The sequence below is a fragment of the Antechinus flavipes genome, chromosome 5, assembly GCF_016432865.1.
Source record: "Antechinus flavipes isolate AdamAnt ecotype Samford, QLD, Australia chromosome 5, AdamAnt_v2, whole genome shotgun sequence".
NCBI classification, from domain to species: domain Eukaryota; kingdom Metazoa; phylum Chordata; class Mammalia; order Dasyuromorphia; family Dasyuridae; genus Antechinus; species Antechinus flavipes.
In genome coordinates, this window is record NC_067402.1 from 239,680,730 (window position 1) to 239,697,217 (window position 16,488).

Sequence of the window (16,488 nt, forward strand, 5' to 3'; positions counted from 1 at the left end):
CTTTCATGTTAGTGAAGATCTTGAGGCAATTGACCAGGACAAGTTAGGAGCATTGCTACTAAAACTCACCCTGTTCTTAAAGAAATTTTCATTAAAAGAGTCACCTTTTCTTTTTAAATATAAAGAGCATTTTTTAAAAGCATGCAGGACACAAATGAATGAATGAAAATACATTTAAGTGCTTACTGTGTGCCAAGCACTGCCAAGAACACATCAAATGTCACAACACAATCTTAAACATACAGAAATTATGAAAATATGTTAAAACAATGTGAAATAGAAATCATTAAAATTTTTTCCATCTGTTTTGATTCCCTTATAACACAGAGTAAATCATTTTAGTAGATGCTTATTATTTTCTATATATATGCACATATGGAGATAGCACTTTTTAATTTAACGTATTTTCATAGTTATTGTTTTCAATACTGTAAAATTCTAGCAATTATGTATACTAGTGCATATGTGTGTGGCATAAACAGCACTGAAACTGCTTAAATTAGGCCAAAGTGATGACAGCAGACTTACTTTAAATGTTAAGACTGACATTTCAGTCCTCACATTGCAGTGCACTGATGCAAAATTGAGAATTTTATTTACTTTTGTTATAAGCTAAGTTTCATTTCATTTCAGCTGAATTTTATTATGTTTACTGAGAACCAACTCTTACACATTAGTTTTGCATCTTTTTATACACTGATTTCCTTTATTGGAGTCTGGCAAAATTTGATACATGGTAAACATTATAAGCTACTGTCCCTTCTCATTTCTAAGTGATACACATTATTTTTGTGTTGTTGTGAATATAATGTACATAATTATTTGTCACTCATGTCATTCATTATATTATTTTATCTACTGTATTTGCAGGAAAAACAGAGATTTCTGACTGATGTGCTCCATGAAGTGATGCTACTGGATGGCCTGGCCAGTTCACACCCAGTATCCCAAGAAGTGATTGAGGCCACTGACATTGACAGGGTTTTTGACTGGATCGCATATAAAAAGGTAAAACCAGATAAAGCATGTGGCAGCCCATCATGGCATCATTCTGTATTTTGTTGTCATTGTTGCAATTATTGCATCAATAAAATAGACAGCTTTTCAGAATTTGGGAGGATAAGGGAATTGATATCTAGACAAGTGATCTTTAAAAAGTTTTAGAGAGATGATTTCTGGGTAGCATTTTAACAAAAGGTTAGTGATACTCATGAATGCCAGAGACAGTCATGGCAGCAGGCTCATAGTTTATGTGCCCTTGGAAAAGGAATGTTCCTTAGGTAACAATTAACTCTGGTTAATAATTAATGAAAGAATGAATATTACAATAAGGATTGGACCTATTTTAATGAACTTTTATTACGTCTAAGTTATCCAGCCTTGGGCAATCTATTCAAGGGATTTGTCCCCACTCAAACCTTGTTGGAAGGGTGAGCAGAGTCTGACCAAGATTGAGGCGAGTTAATTCTATCTCATCACTAATGTCCCACAAGAGACTGAACTTTGAAATGTGGACTACAGAAAAAGGGAAAGTAATGGATCTTCCCAAATCACTGATTATTAATATTCAATTCTCTGTATAATTTCCATTGCTTTTTTAAAGATTGCTGACATCTTGCAATAAGATATGTCTCCCAATCTCTTAACATTTCTAGTTAGTCTGTATGGTTTGTTCAGAAAGATGGGGGCTGGTATGATAAAAAGATATGTGTTTTCTTCATTTTGTCATATTGTCATATTCATTGTTAAATTGAAAGGATATTTCTTTTAAATTACAAGCAAAATATTTCAGCAATATATTGAAATATAAGAATTGCAAAGCATTGTTTTTTTCTTTCTCACTTGTTTTCTTTTTTGATCTGATTTTTCTTGTGCAATATGATAAATGTAAAAATATGTTGCAGTAAATATATGTTTAACCCATATTGGATTACTTACTGTCTAGGGGAGGAGAGTGGGGGAAAGTGAGAGAGAAAAATTTGGAAAACAAAGTTTTGCAAGGGTTAATGTTGAAAATTAATTTTGCATATACTTTAAAAATAGAAAAGGTATTATAAAAAGAGTACAAAGCATCATTGCGAAGGAGTTTGGAATTACAAACAATACTTTTGAACTGGATTTGAGATAGAAAAAATATGATCCTAGGTCTTATTGTGATTTAAAATAGAATAGTTACATTTCCACATGTGATTTATTATCACCGAATGCAGAGAATTTTAGCAACTCAATTTTGAAGTATAATAATTGGGATTATATCCATATAATCTTTGATAGTATGAATAGAGTTAAATCCATGGGAGTTCTGTACAACCTTAGTGATGGTTTATTATTTGGGGATTTTAGATTAAATGTTTTGATGTTATTATGGTTGAATTATTAATTTGTGAATAAAGATTAGGTTGAATAGGAATGAGGATACTTGAGATATTCAGTCATTTTTTCTGTTGAGTAGTGATAGATATAAGGATGATCATGATGATAATGAAGAAGAGGAAGAGAAGGAGGAAAAGAAGAGGAAAAGAAGGCTGAAGAGGAGGATGAGAACATAATAATAATAATAATGAAAAAGAAGAAGAATTATCATAATTATCAAAATTTATCCATTGCTTGGTCAAAAATTCCTTCCCTATTCATAATTGTGAAAAGTATCATCTTCCATGGTCTTCTATTTTTTTTAAAAAATGATATTGCCTTTCATCTTTATATCATGTATCTATTTGAAGGTTGTTAGGGTATATTATATGAAAGTTTGGCCTAAGCCCAATTTCTGTCAGTTTGCTTTCCAGGTATTCCATCAGTTCTCATTAAAAGTTAATTGTTGATTCTGTCAATACAAAGTTATTATTAAATAAAATAAAATTTAAATTTAAAAAAATAAATAAAAGTTAATTGTTGGTAACTTAGATTTGTTAGAAGCTATGTTACTGTGGTAGTTTGCTTCTGTGTCTATTTTTTTAAGCAATACCAAATAGTTTTCATGATTGCTGTTTTGTAGTATAGTTTGAAATATAGTACTATTGGATCTATAATATTTATTTCCCATCTATTTTTTTTCTGTCATTATTACCCTTGAGAGTATTTGTTTTTTGTTTCTTTAGCTTAATTAATTTTTTCTTATTCTATAAAGTAATAGCTTAGAAGTTTTGATCGATAGAGTAATGAATATGGAAATCATGTTAAGTAAGGTCACTTATATTGCATTGGCATAGTCCACCTATAAAAATTAAGATCTCTCCAATGATTTGAGTGTTACTTTAATTTCTGTTTTTGTTTCTGTTGTTTCAAAATTGTTACTGTATAATTTCTTTGTATTTCTTGATATATACCCCACACAATAATTTATATGAACAATCTTTTTCTTCTTTTTATTTTTTATTATAGCTCTTTATTTATAAGATACATGCATGGGTAATTTTTCAGTATTGGCCCTTGTAAAACCTTCTGTTCCAACTTTTCCCCTCCTTCCCCCCAGCCCAATCCCTAGATGACAGGTAGTCTGATACATGTTAAATATGTTAAAGTATATGTTAAATACAATATATGTATACATATTTATACAATTATCTTGCTGCACAAAAAAAAAATCAGATCTAAAAAGAAAGAAAAAATCTGAGAAGGAAAACAAAAACGCAAGCAAACAATAACAGAAAAAGTGGAAATGCTTTGTTTTAGTCCACATTCATTTCCCATAGATCTCTCTGTGCGTCTAGCTGATTCTCTTCATTCCTGAACAAATGGAACTGATTTGGATCATCTCATTGTTGAAGAGAGACACATCCATCAGAATTGATCATCATATAGTATCGTTGTTTACAGTATATAATGATCTCCTGGTTCTGCTCATTCCACTTAGCATAAGTTCATGTAAGTCTCTGGAGCTTCTCTGAAATCATCCCGCTAGTCATTTTTTACATAACAATAATATTACATAGCATTCATGTACCACAATTTATTCAGCCATCCTTCAATTGATGGGCATCCATTCAATTTCCAGTTTCTAGCCACTATAAAAAGGGCTGCCATAAACATTTTTGCACATACTGGTCCATTTCCATTCTTTAAGATCTCTTTGGAAGATAAGCCCAGTAGTAACATTGTTGGATCAAAGGGTATATGTGCAGTTTGATAACTTTTTGAGCAGAGTTCCAAATTGCTCTCCAGAATGATTGAATGCATTCACAATTCTACCAACAATGTGTAACAGTGTCGCAGTTTTCCCATATCCCATCCAGCATTTGTCATTATCTTTTCCTGTCATCTTAGCCAATCTGACAGGTGTGTAGGGGTATCTCAGAGTTGTCTTAATTTGCATTTCTCTGATCAATAGTGATTTGGAACACTCATATGAGTGGTAATAGTTTCAATTTCATCCTCTGAAAATTGTCTGTTCATATCCTTTGACCATTTATCAATTGGAGAATGGCTTGATTTCTTATAAATTTGAGTCAATTCCCTATATTTTGGAAATAAAGACTTTTTCAGAACTTTTGACTATAAAAATGTTTTCCCAGTTTATTGCTTCCCTTCTAATCTTGTCTGCATTAATTATTTTATGCAAAAACTTTTTAACTTGAAATAATCAAAATTTTCTATTTTGTGATCAATAATTATTGCTAGTTCTAATTTGGTCACAAATTCCTTCCTCCTCCATAGGTCTGAGAGGTCAACTATTCTATGTTCTTCTAATTTATTTATAATCTCAATCTTTATGGCTAGATGATGAACCCATTTTGTTCTTATTTTCGTGTACAGTGATAAGTGTGGGTCCATGCCTAGTTTCTACCATACTAATTTCCAATTTTCCCAGCAGTTTTTGTCAAACAGTGAATTCTTATCCCAAAAGCTGGAATCTTTGGGTTTGTCAAACACTTGTTATAATTATTGATTATTTTGTCCTGTGAACCAAACTTATTCCACTGATCTTACCCAATACCAAATGGTTTTTGTGACTGCTGCTTTATAATATAGTTTTAGATCTGGTACAGCTAAGCCACCTTCATCTGACTTTTTTTTTTCATTAATTCCCTTGAAAGTATTGAGCTTTTGTTCTTCCAGATGAATTTTGTTATTTTTTCTAGGTCATTATAATAGTTTTTTTGGAGTCTGATTGGTATACCACTAAATAAATAGATTAGTTTAGGTACTATTGTCATCTTTATTATATTCCCACAACCTATATAAGATAACTTAATATTTTTCCAATTGTTTAGATCTGACTTTATTTGTGTGGAAAGTGTTTTAGTTTTGCTCATATAATTCCTGACTTTCCCTTGGCAGATAAATTCCTAAATATTTTATATTATCAGCAGTTACTTTAAATGGAATTTCTCTTTGTATCTCTTGGTTTTGGATTTTGTTAATGATGTATAAGAATGCTGGATTTATCGTGTATCCTGCAACTTTGCTAAAGTGGATAATTTCTAATAGCTTTTTAGTAGAATCTCTGGCGTTCTTTAAGTATACCATCATATCATCTGCAAAGAGAGATAATTTGATTTCCTTATAACCTACTCTAATTCCTTTAATCTCTTTCTCAACTCTTATTGCCAAATTTAGTGTTTCTAATACGATATTGAATAGTAATGGTGATAGTGGGCAATCTCATTTCTCTCTTGATCTTACTGGAAATTGGTCCAGTTTATTATAACCATTACATATGATTCTTATTGATCTTTTTAAATAGATGCTACTGACTACTTTAAGGAAAAGTCCATTCATTCCTATACTCTAAAGTGCTTTTAATAGGAATAGATGTTGGATTTTATCAAATGCTTTTTCTGCATCTATTGAGAAGATTATATGGTTTTTGTTAATTTGGTTATTGATATAGTCAATTATGCTAATACTAATATTGAACCAGCCCTGCATTCCTGGTATAAATCCTACTTGATCATGGTGTATTATCCTGGGGATGATTTTCTGTAATCTCTTTGCTAATATTTTATTTAAGATTTTAGCATCAATATTCATTAAAGAGATTGGTCTTTAATTTTCTTTCTCTGATTTCATCCTACCTGGTTTAGGAATCCATACCATGTCTGTGTCATAGAATTTGGTAGGACTTTTTCATTCCCTATCTTTTTCAATAGTTTATATAGTATTGGGAGTATTTTTTCTTTAATTGTTTGGTAGAATTCACATGTAAATCCATCTTATCTTGGGGATTTTTTCTTAGGGAGTTTGATTAACAGCTTGTTCTATTTCTTTTTCTAAAATGGACTGTTTAAACAATTTACTTATTCCTCTGTTAATATGAACAGCCTGTGTTTTTGAAGGTATTCATCCATTTCACTTAGATTAAAATTCCTCCATTTCACTTAGATTATCAAATTTATTGGCATACAACTGGGCAAAATTACTCCTGATTATTGCTCTACTTTCCTCTTCATTCGTGGTGAGTTCTCCCTTTTCATTTTTAAGACTAACAATTTGATTTCTAATCAATTGTTTTTCCTAATCAAATTTACCAAAAGTTTATCTATTTTGATGGTTTTCTCATAAAACCAATTCTTAGTTTTATTTATTAATTCAATAGTTTTTTTGCTTTCAATTTTATTAATTTCTTCTTTTATTTTTAGAATTTCAAGTTTAGTGTTTGATTAGGAGTTTTTATTTGCCCCTTTTCTACCTTTTTAAGTTGCAAGCCCAATTCGTTGATATTCTCTTTCTCTATTTTATGCAAGTAAGCCTCTAGAGATATAAAATTTCCCTTTATTACCACTTAGACCACATCCAATAAATTTTGGTATGTTGTCTCATTATTCTCTTGGGTGAAATTACTAATTGTGTCTATGACTTGTTGTTTCACCCTTCTTTCATTAAGATGAGATTATTTAGTTTCCAATTACCTTTTGGTATATTTTCCCCTGGGTTTTTATTGAATGTAGTTTTTATTTCACTGTGGTCTGAAAAGGATACATTTACTATTTCTGCCTTTCTGCATTTGAATTTGAGGTCTTTATGTTCTAATATATGGTCAATTTTTGTATAGGTTCTGTTCTGCCGAGAAGAAAGTGTACTCCTTTCTGTCTCCATTCAGTTTTCTCCAAAGATCTATCATACCTAACTTTTCTAGTATTCTATTTCGCTCTTTAATTTTTTTCTTATTTTGTATTTGATTTATCTAGTTCTGAGAGTAAGTTGAGATCTCCCACTACTATAGTTTTGCTGTCTATTTCTTCTTGCAGCTTTCTTAATTTCTCTCTTAGGAATTTAGATGCTATACCACTTGGTGCATATATGTTTAGTATTGATATTGCTTCATTATCTATGGTACCCTTCAGCAAGATATAGTTTTCTTCCTTATCCCTTATAATTAGATCAGTTTTTGCTTCTGCTTGATCTGAGATCAGGATAGTTAGCCCTGATTTTTTTGGCTTCACCTGAAGCATAATAGATTCTGCTCCAGTCTTTTATCTTTACTCTTTATGTATCACTCTGCTTTAAATGTGTTTCTTGTAAACAACATATTGTAAGATTCTGGCTTTTAATCCAGTCTACTATCTGCTTCTGCTTTTTGGGAGGGTTCACCCCATTTACATTTATGGTTAAAATTACTAATTCTTGCCTCACACAGCTCTCCCTCTTTAGAATTTCTCCTTCTCCCTTACAGTCCCTTCTTTTGTCTTATACCTTCCCCCTACTATTTTTGTATTCCCTTCTATTTAGTCTACCCCTTCTCTTTTCCCCTTTCCCCTCCCACTTTTCAATGAGAGAAGTTTCTTTTAAATCAAATATATCTAAAATGTTGCCTTTGAGCCAAATCTGATGAGCGTATGGTTCACACAATGTTCCTCCCCCTTCCTTCATTCCCTCTGTTATGATAGATTTCTTTTGCCTCTTCTCCTTTTCACTTTTTTGATACAATCCCCTTTCCACTTCTAAATCTTTATTTTTAGTATTATAACAGTAAAATCAAATTTTACATGTGCTATGTATACCCATAACAGAAATATAGTTCTCAAGAGTTCCTTTCACCTTTTTATGCTTCCTCTGAGTCCTATATTTGGAGGTCAAATTTTTTGTTTAGCTCTAGTTTTTTCATTAGAAATAAATGGAATTCACCTGTTTCATTGAATGTCCATATTCTTTCCTGGAAGAAAATCCTCAGCTTAGTGGAGTAGTTTATTTTTGGCTGCATTCCAAGTTCTTTTGCCTTTCAGAATATCTGATTCCAGCCCTTCAATCCTTTAATGTGGAAGCAACTAGATCTGGGTGATCCTTATTGTAACTCATCGATATCTGAATTGTTTTTTTCTGGCTACTTGTAATAATTTTTCCTTAGTCTGATAGTTCTGGAATTTAGCCACAATATTCCTTGGAGTTTTTATTTTAGGTCTCTTTCAGAAGGTATTCAATAAATTCTTTCAATGCCTATTTTACCTTCTGATTCTATTACATCTGGGCAGTTCTTGATGATTTCTTTAAAAATAGTGTCTAGCTCTTTTTTTAATCTTGGTTTTCAGGAAGTCCAATAATTCTTAGATTATCTCTCCTAGTTCTCTTTTCCAAGTCTGTTGTTTTTTTTTCCAAGTAGATGTTTAACATTTTTTTCTACTTTTTTATTTTATTTTATTTTATGGTTTTGCTTTAATGATTCTTGATGTTTCATCAAATCATTAATTTCCATTTTTTCAGTTCTGATTTTTAATGAGTTATTTTCTTCATTTAATTTTTTTTGCTTCTTTTTGTATATGTCCAATTAAGTTTTTAAATGAGTTGTTTTGTTCTATGGAATTTTTCCATTTCACAAAAACATTTTAATGTTATTTTCTTTTTCCATTTCACAGATTCTGCTTTCCTAGGACTTCTTTATCTTTTCCAATTCACAAATTCTGTTTCTATTAGCCCCAAAAGTGCATGCCCTTTGATCCAGCAGTGCTACTACTGGGCTTATACTCCGAAGAGATACTAACGAAGGGAAAGGGACCTATATGTGCCAAAATGTTTGTGGCAGCCCTGTTTGTAGTGACTAGAAACTGGAAAATGAATGGATGCCCATCAATTGGAGAATGATTGGGTAAATTGTGGTATATGAATGTTATGGAATATTATTGTTCTGTAAGAAATGACCAGCAGGATGAATACAGAGAGGCTTAGAGAGAGACTTACATGAACTGAGGAGCAGAACCAGAAGATCATTATATACTTCAACAATGATACTGTGTGAGGATGTATTCTGATGGAAGTGGATTTCTTTGACAATGAGATCTAACTCAGTTCCAACTAATCAATGATGGACAGAAGCAGCTATACACAAAGAAAGAACACGGGAAATGAATGTAAACTGTTTGCATTTTTGTTTTTCTTCCTGGGTTATTTCTATCTTCTGAATTCAATTCTCCCTGTGCAACAAGAGAATTGTTCGGTTCTGCACACATATACTGTATTTAGGATATACTGCGACCTACTTAACATGTATAGGATTGCTTGCCTTCTGGGGGAGGGGGTGGAGGGAAGGAGAGGAAAAATCAGAACAGAAGTGAGTGCAAGGGATAATGTTGTAACAAATTACCCTGATATGGGTTCTGTCAATAAAAAGTTATTAAAAAGAAAAAAAAATAAATGTTTCTTTGGGAGTTCTTTACCTTTTCCTTTTCACATTTCAAGGCATTGTTTTCTTTTTTAAATCTTTCTTTTAATGAGTTATATGCCTTTTCCAAATTCTCTTGAAGAACTTTCCTTTCCTTTCCCTATTTTTCTTCTAGCTCCCTTTTAAGATCCTTTTTAATTTCTTCTAGAAAAGCCTTGTGTGGTGGGGACCAGATTATATTGCCCTTGGAAGTTTTGTCTGGGCACTGTCTGCTATTAGTCTCCTCAGGGTTGGAAATCTGTTCTCTTTCAGTATAGAAGCTATCTATAGTTAGAGTTTGCTTTGCTTTTTTACTCTTTTTTTTTTTTTTTAAACATTGGAATCTGCCTTTAGGGTAAGGAGGTTCCAAGTTTCTTCTACAGAATAGGGATAGACAATGGCTGCACTGTGAAGAGTGGCTGCATTGTGAATAGGCTGGGAAGAGTGGCTGCACTGCAGAGAATCACCACCCTGTGGAAGAGTGCCTGCCCTGTGGAAGACCGGCTGAACTGGCAACAGGCTGCAAACAGCAGCTGCTTTGTAGAGAGTAACTGCCCTGGTGATAGTGGCCAAGCTGGGAGAGTGGCCATATTGCAGAGAGTTGCTACCTTGCAAAGAGTGGCCGCACTGCACAGTGTGGCTGCACTGTGATCATGCCGAGTCACTCCCAGTATTGGATGGGTGTGGCCAGGTCCTGTGAAACTGGCGTTTTGGGGTTCACTCTACTTTTTGCATTTGTGTAACTTCTCTGCTGATTTGCTTTGCAAACAAAGCAGAGCAGCTAACACTGTGGTAGAGTCTTCCCTGCAAATTCTCTACTTGCGGAGACAGTACTTTGCCCCCAGTCCACTGAGTGTGCTCTAGGCACCATGTTCTCTCTCCCTGCCTGTGCTGGCCTCCTCCCATGCCCCATCAAGCAGACCTTTTCTGGCATCCTCCAAATTATCTTCTGCTGGTAATTTGTGATACTCTTAATATTCATGGATTCTGCCGGTCAAGCACTACTTCAGTAATCAGTAGTGAGAGTAGCAGGGGACATCAGAATGAAGCCTGCATCCTTTCCACCATCTTGGCTCCTCCCCTTCATACATACTTTTTTTTTTTTTTAATGAAATTTCATTTGTGTTTCTGCTAGGATAATATGAAGAAAGGCTGATGATTTTGTGAATTTGTTTTATATTTTACTACTTTACTGAATCTATTTAATTTGGTCTTTAAATTTGGTCTTTAGGGATCCCTAACTAAAGACATATTTATAAAAGTGGAAATAAAAATCTCCTATGCCAATGTTAATTCCCTTAATTTCTTTTCATTGTTTTAGTGCTTTTCAGAATTTATGGAATTATATCAATTAATAGTAGCTAAAATCTTTACTCCGGATCTTACTGAAAGGAATTACCTTTAGGATTTCTTTATTACAGATGGTGGTAGCTCCGGACTTTAAAGAGATACTATTTCTTACAATCAGAAAAAAAAAGAATTTTTTCTGTTTTTCTCATGAATAGTTTTTGAATTTTATTTAAAATTTTTTTGCATTTATTTATATGTTCAAGTGATTTTCAATTACTTTTTGTTTTTCACATGGTGTGTTATATTAAATATTTCCCTAATATTAGGCTATTCTAGTATTGTTCATAAAAGTCTCAACCTGTCATGGTATATAATGGTTTAAATATATTGCTTATAATTTCCTTTACTTTGATACTCATTGGAGATATTGGTCTTTATATAATAAACATTCTTTTTTAAATTTTATTTTACATATTAAAGTTTTTTAAAAATTTAGTTTTGAAAAATTTGACTTGCAAATTTCTTTCCTCCCTCCTCTTTCTGCCTTGAAGAGAAGCAAGCAATTTGATATAAATTTTATTTGTGAAGTCTAAATACCATGCTTTTTTGGTGTTTTGTTGTTGTTTTGCTGAGGCAATTGGGTTTAAATGACTTGACCAGGGTCACACAGCTAGGAAGTGATAAGATAAATGTGTGAGTTCAGAAATTTGAATTCAGTTCCTCCTGACTTTAGGGCTGGTGCTCTATCCACTGCACTCTTGAAAAATGTTTTTATATTACTTACATTGCCAAAGAAAACAGAAGCCTCCCCATTGTACCCCCTAAAACAACAACAACAACAACAACAAAAAAACCAAGAAAAATAAAGTTTTAAAAAAAGGTTTACTTACATCTGCATTCATACTCTTTTGATTCATTTTCTGGACATGGATAGCATTTTTCACCATAAGTCCTTTAGAACTGTTTTGCATCATTTTATTGCTGAGAATATATAAGCCATTCATAGTTGATTATTGTATAATATCACTATTCTTGTGTACAGTGTTTTCTTGATTCTGCTCACTTTATTTTATATCAAATCATATAAATCTTCCCAGATTTTTCTGAAACTATCCTATTCATCATTTCTTATAGGATGAAAGTAATCCATCACAGATATATACCACAATTGTTCACCCATTTCCTAATTCATGGGTATCCCTTCAATTGCCATCAGAAAAAGAGGTGCTATGAATATTTTTGTACATAGAGGTCCCTTTTTCCTTTTCTTTGGTCTCTTTGGGATACAGATTAAGTAGTGGAATTGCTGGGTCAAAAAGCATGCATAGTTTAATGCCCTTTGGGTATAGTCCCACATTATTCTTCAGAATGGTTGAATTAGTTCCAAACTCTAACAATAGTGAATTAGTGTTTCAATTTTTCCAAATCCCTTCCAATATTTCTAATTTTTCTTTTCTGTCATATTAGCCAACCTACTAAGTATGAGATGGTAGCTCAGTGTTATTTTAATTTGCCTTTCTTTATTCAGTAGTGTTTTTGAGCATTTCTATCTGACTCTTGAAAGCTTTGATTTCTCCTGAATATGTTAATTCTTTTGACCATTTATCAACTGAGTAATGGTTCTTATTTTTATAAATTTGGCTCAGTTCCCCACACATTTGAAAAATGAGTCATTTATCAAAAGACTTGCCTTAAATCCTCTTTCCTTCTAACAACTGATTCCTGCTTTCTTTCTACTTTTGACTGAATTGATCTTGTTTGTGTAAAGCCTTTTCAATTTAATGTAATCCAAATTATTCATTTTACATTCCAAAATGTTTTCTGTCCTTTTTTTGATCACAGATTAGTCCCTTATGTGTAAATCTAACATGCTCATTTCACTTAGTTCATGTAAATCTCTTCAGGCCTCTCTGAAATCATTCTGCTGATTGTTTCTTATAGAACAATAATATTCTGGTACCACCTTCCTGATGTCATGGTCCTCTTCAATTTGAAGAATTGTAAGTACCATTGAGCTATATGCATGACATACAAATGAATTGAATTTAAGTGAGAGAGGGCTGTGCAAGTCTCTAACCTCACTTTTTCCTCTAGAATCATCTGGGTCCGGTGATTAGATACAGATAAGAATTACTGGACATGGCCCTGAATGTGGTGGGAGAACTTGGTCTTTTTAAGCTAAGATCCTAGTTTGACTGAGGCCAATCAGTGATTAATACTAGGAAAGAAATGAGATAGAGAATGGCCTCTTTCACTGTCAAAAAATTAGATAGATATAGATAGATTATATGTATATATATATATATATATACATATATATATATATATATATATATATATATATAATATATATATATATATATATATATATATATATATATATATATATATATACCTAGGAAGGGAAGACTTTCAGGGTTTCTGCCCCAAACAGAAACAATTGCTATTGAAGTTCAATCTGAATCAATCAGAGCCCAAACAGTAACTAGGTGGGGCTTGACCTAGGACCTATTTTTGATCAATTCGAGACAGAATGATTTGTAATGTAACATAGCAATATAGCAATAGAGTAAGAGAAGTGATGCTCATGTTTTTAATAAAGTAGTTATCTCATATTTGAATGAATCAGAGAAACTAAAACTTGAAACATCTTTTAGCTGATTAAGTCCATGTTTTCTATTAGAGGCTTTCTTTTTCTTTGTCTTTTCATAGGTGTGTGAAATAAGATGAGGCACCATTTTCCTCAATCGGTCCATTTCCCCTACAAATTAAGCAGCCATCAAAGGATTAATTATGTTGGTATTTACTTATATATTTAGTTGGTAAATACTTATATATTTACTTAAATATTATATATTTACACATACTTATATGTGTTTTTTATTTATTATAGATCTAGTCTGATGCCAGAGATAATAAAGTTATTTCTATAGGACAATGAATTTTCAGAAGCCCTGCTTTGGTGATGTCCCATCTGTGTAAATAATGTCATCACCCTCTTGTGTTTGTCCATCCTTGCAGATTTCCTCATATGGATGCTTTATGAAAAAATATACTGTTTTTGATCTTGATACTGATGTCAGAACACAGGAAAGAGTTTAATGTAGGCTAAATAACACAGTCACTATGAGTAGAATTCTGGCAACATTTTGTCTGAAAGAGTAAGCAGCACATGCATCTCTTTTGATAGTCATAGAGAAAAGATGATTCCATGATCATCTGATGGACATGGTGATTTATGATTATTGTTCCTTTATCCTGTTCTCTTTGACATATTCATGAAATTCAAAAATAGAACTGACCTTTGAGTCTTATCTTATGTAGATGCTGCTTCCATGAAGAACTTCATCTGTGAACATTTCAGTCATTTGCATCTAGATATGTATTATTTATATGAAGCAAGAGGAGATTAAGACCTTTGAAGATCTAATTTTACTAGTATACAGATCACTAATTACAAATTATTTGTACAAAAACAAATTAATTTAATAAGGTACCAAGTCAAATTGAGATTACAATACAATTTTTCCTCTGGGGAAAGTGATCTTCTGACAAAAGTCTTTACCCTAAAATTTCATTGGGTCATTTGAGGGGAATCATAAACTGAATGTTGTCTCCCACATTATGATTCTATTTTGGAGATGTTGGGATTCTAAATTGGCCACAAATTTGGTTTTTTTAAACCTTGAAGCTTATTAGCTTCTGAACTTTTTTCTATATTTTCCTTTATTTTAAAAGTCATTTAAATAATTCATTAGAACTTGAACATATTTTAAAACAAGAGATTTGAAAATCTGGCATTTATTTTTGATGCAAAAATAAACAAACTTTTTCCTCCTGTGCTTGTCTCTGTCTCTGTCTTCATCTATCTCTATCTCTCTCTTTTCACATATATGTAAAATATGTATTTTTCTTTAAATGGTTCTCTCTGGGAGAAAGCAGGTTGCTCGGGGAGGTTTTCTGGAGGCAACCTTAGTTTCAGTTAAGAGTAATAATCATCCAAAATGCAGCCAGCTGGTAAAAATGCAAACGTTTATTTTCTTCTTCCAAAATAGCCCGGTTAGTTGAGGACTATCTCTCTGCTTGGTTCCAAGAGCTCTTGCAGGTTGTCCTTTGCTTCTGCCTCTGCTTTCTTCAGCCTCCAATCAGCCAAGTGGAAAATGGAATGAATCTCTCTTGCCTCAGAGAGAGGACTTGTGGGCTTCCTCCCAGAGTGCTTCTCTCCAACCCCAGTCAATGTTCCGAAGTAACTCTAACCTGAAGTAACTCACTAACCCAAAGTAACTCACTAACCCAAAGCTAAGAGCCTCTTTATATATGATCTCCCAAAGGTTGACTCCTCCTTCTGGAGGCACACCTAAGGGAGGTGTGAATTCACAAAGTTACAAAGTTTACTTTGTGAATCTCCCATACTTGTGAACTCCAATGAGTACTTAAATACTTCTTGCTTATATGAGCTCTCTAAAGGTGTGAACACAAGCATTGTATCAATTAGTTCTACTTAGTACCTTGTTTCAGGTTCTGGCCCAAAACATCTCCTTGTAAGATCAGATCAATGATACTGAACCATGCTAAATTAGATAATTATTGTCTCTATCAATTCTAATGACTCAACAATTTGTAAAGATTCCAACATATGTACATGTACACATATATGTTTATGTACCCACACAGATATATTTGATCTGTTTACATTTGGGAAATTTTGATGTTAAGAGTATGTAATTAATAAATAGGTCATTATTGTTAAGATCCTTTATTTTCATGTACATTTGTCTAAAATTGGTATGTATTTTTATAAATTACTTTAATGTAAAATGATTATATGATAGGCAGAAAGCTTTGATGAGATATTTTCATAACTTTTTATTGTGCTTAGAGTTATAGGGTAAAGAAAGAAACATTTAAAACTAGATTAGGCTGATAAATAAAAAGAGAAGTTAATCTCAGCTGTACTTGGGGTTTTATTGATGAATATTGGGTTCCTATTTTGTTTTGTTTCAGAATCAAAAATTTTTGGAAGTATTCATTTAAATTATTTAAGTGATATTAATTTGAGGCATTCGTATAGAGATGAGGACTGGAATGGGGAATAGTCATATGATCATTGAATTAGGAATGTAGAGTTAGAAGGAACACTGACAACCATCAAGACCAACACCTTTTTTTTTTTTTTTAACATAGGGGAAATTAAAGCACAGAGACTTTAACTGAGTTTTCAGTGTTACACAGTAAATATCTGAGGCCAAACTTGAATCAATGTTTTCCTGATGTGATGTCCTTGGAGGAGATCTGAGAAATAAGGACAAATTATATTCCCTTGTAAATTCTTTGGAGTTTCAGGAAAGGAAACATCTCTATGATAAGGGCAGCCAACTTGAAAATTGACCAAATAAATCTTTGAAATAAGCTCATTAATTTTGATTGACCTGACAGGAAACAATCATTTTTCAGTTAGCATCATATTTAATTACAGAGAAGCAAAAATCTACTCTGTTTAAAACATCTATTAAAGAAGAATTTAATCTCAAGTCATTCAAAAAAAAGTTTTACTTTAAAAAATAAAATCCTAGACCAGAAGTTCCTTCTTGTTCTTCTTATTCTTTTTTCTTGTTCTTGTTCTGGTT

General features: G+C 32.4%; 1 protein-coding gene across 1 annotated transcript in view; it reads left to right on the forward strand.

The window, feature by feature from the left end:
- The window catches only part of TRHDE (thyrotropin releasing hormone degrading enzyme), a 621,602-nt gene that overhangs the window by 354,537 nt on the left and 250,577 nt on the right, over positions 1–16,488 (forward strand). Inside the window, exon 6 of the mRNA XM_051961259.1 lies at positions 871–1,008. Coding sequence (XP_051817219.1) covers positions 871–1,008 — 138 coding nt within the window. The remainder of the gene's footprint in view (positions 1–870; positions 1,009–16,488) is intronic.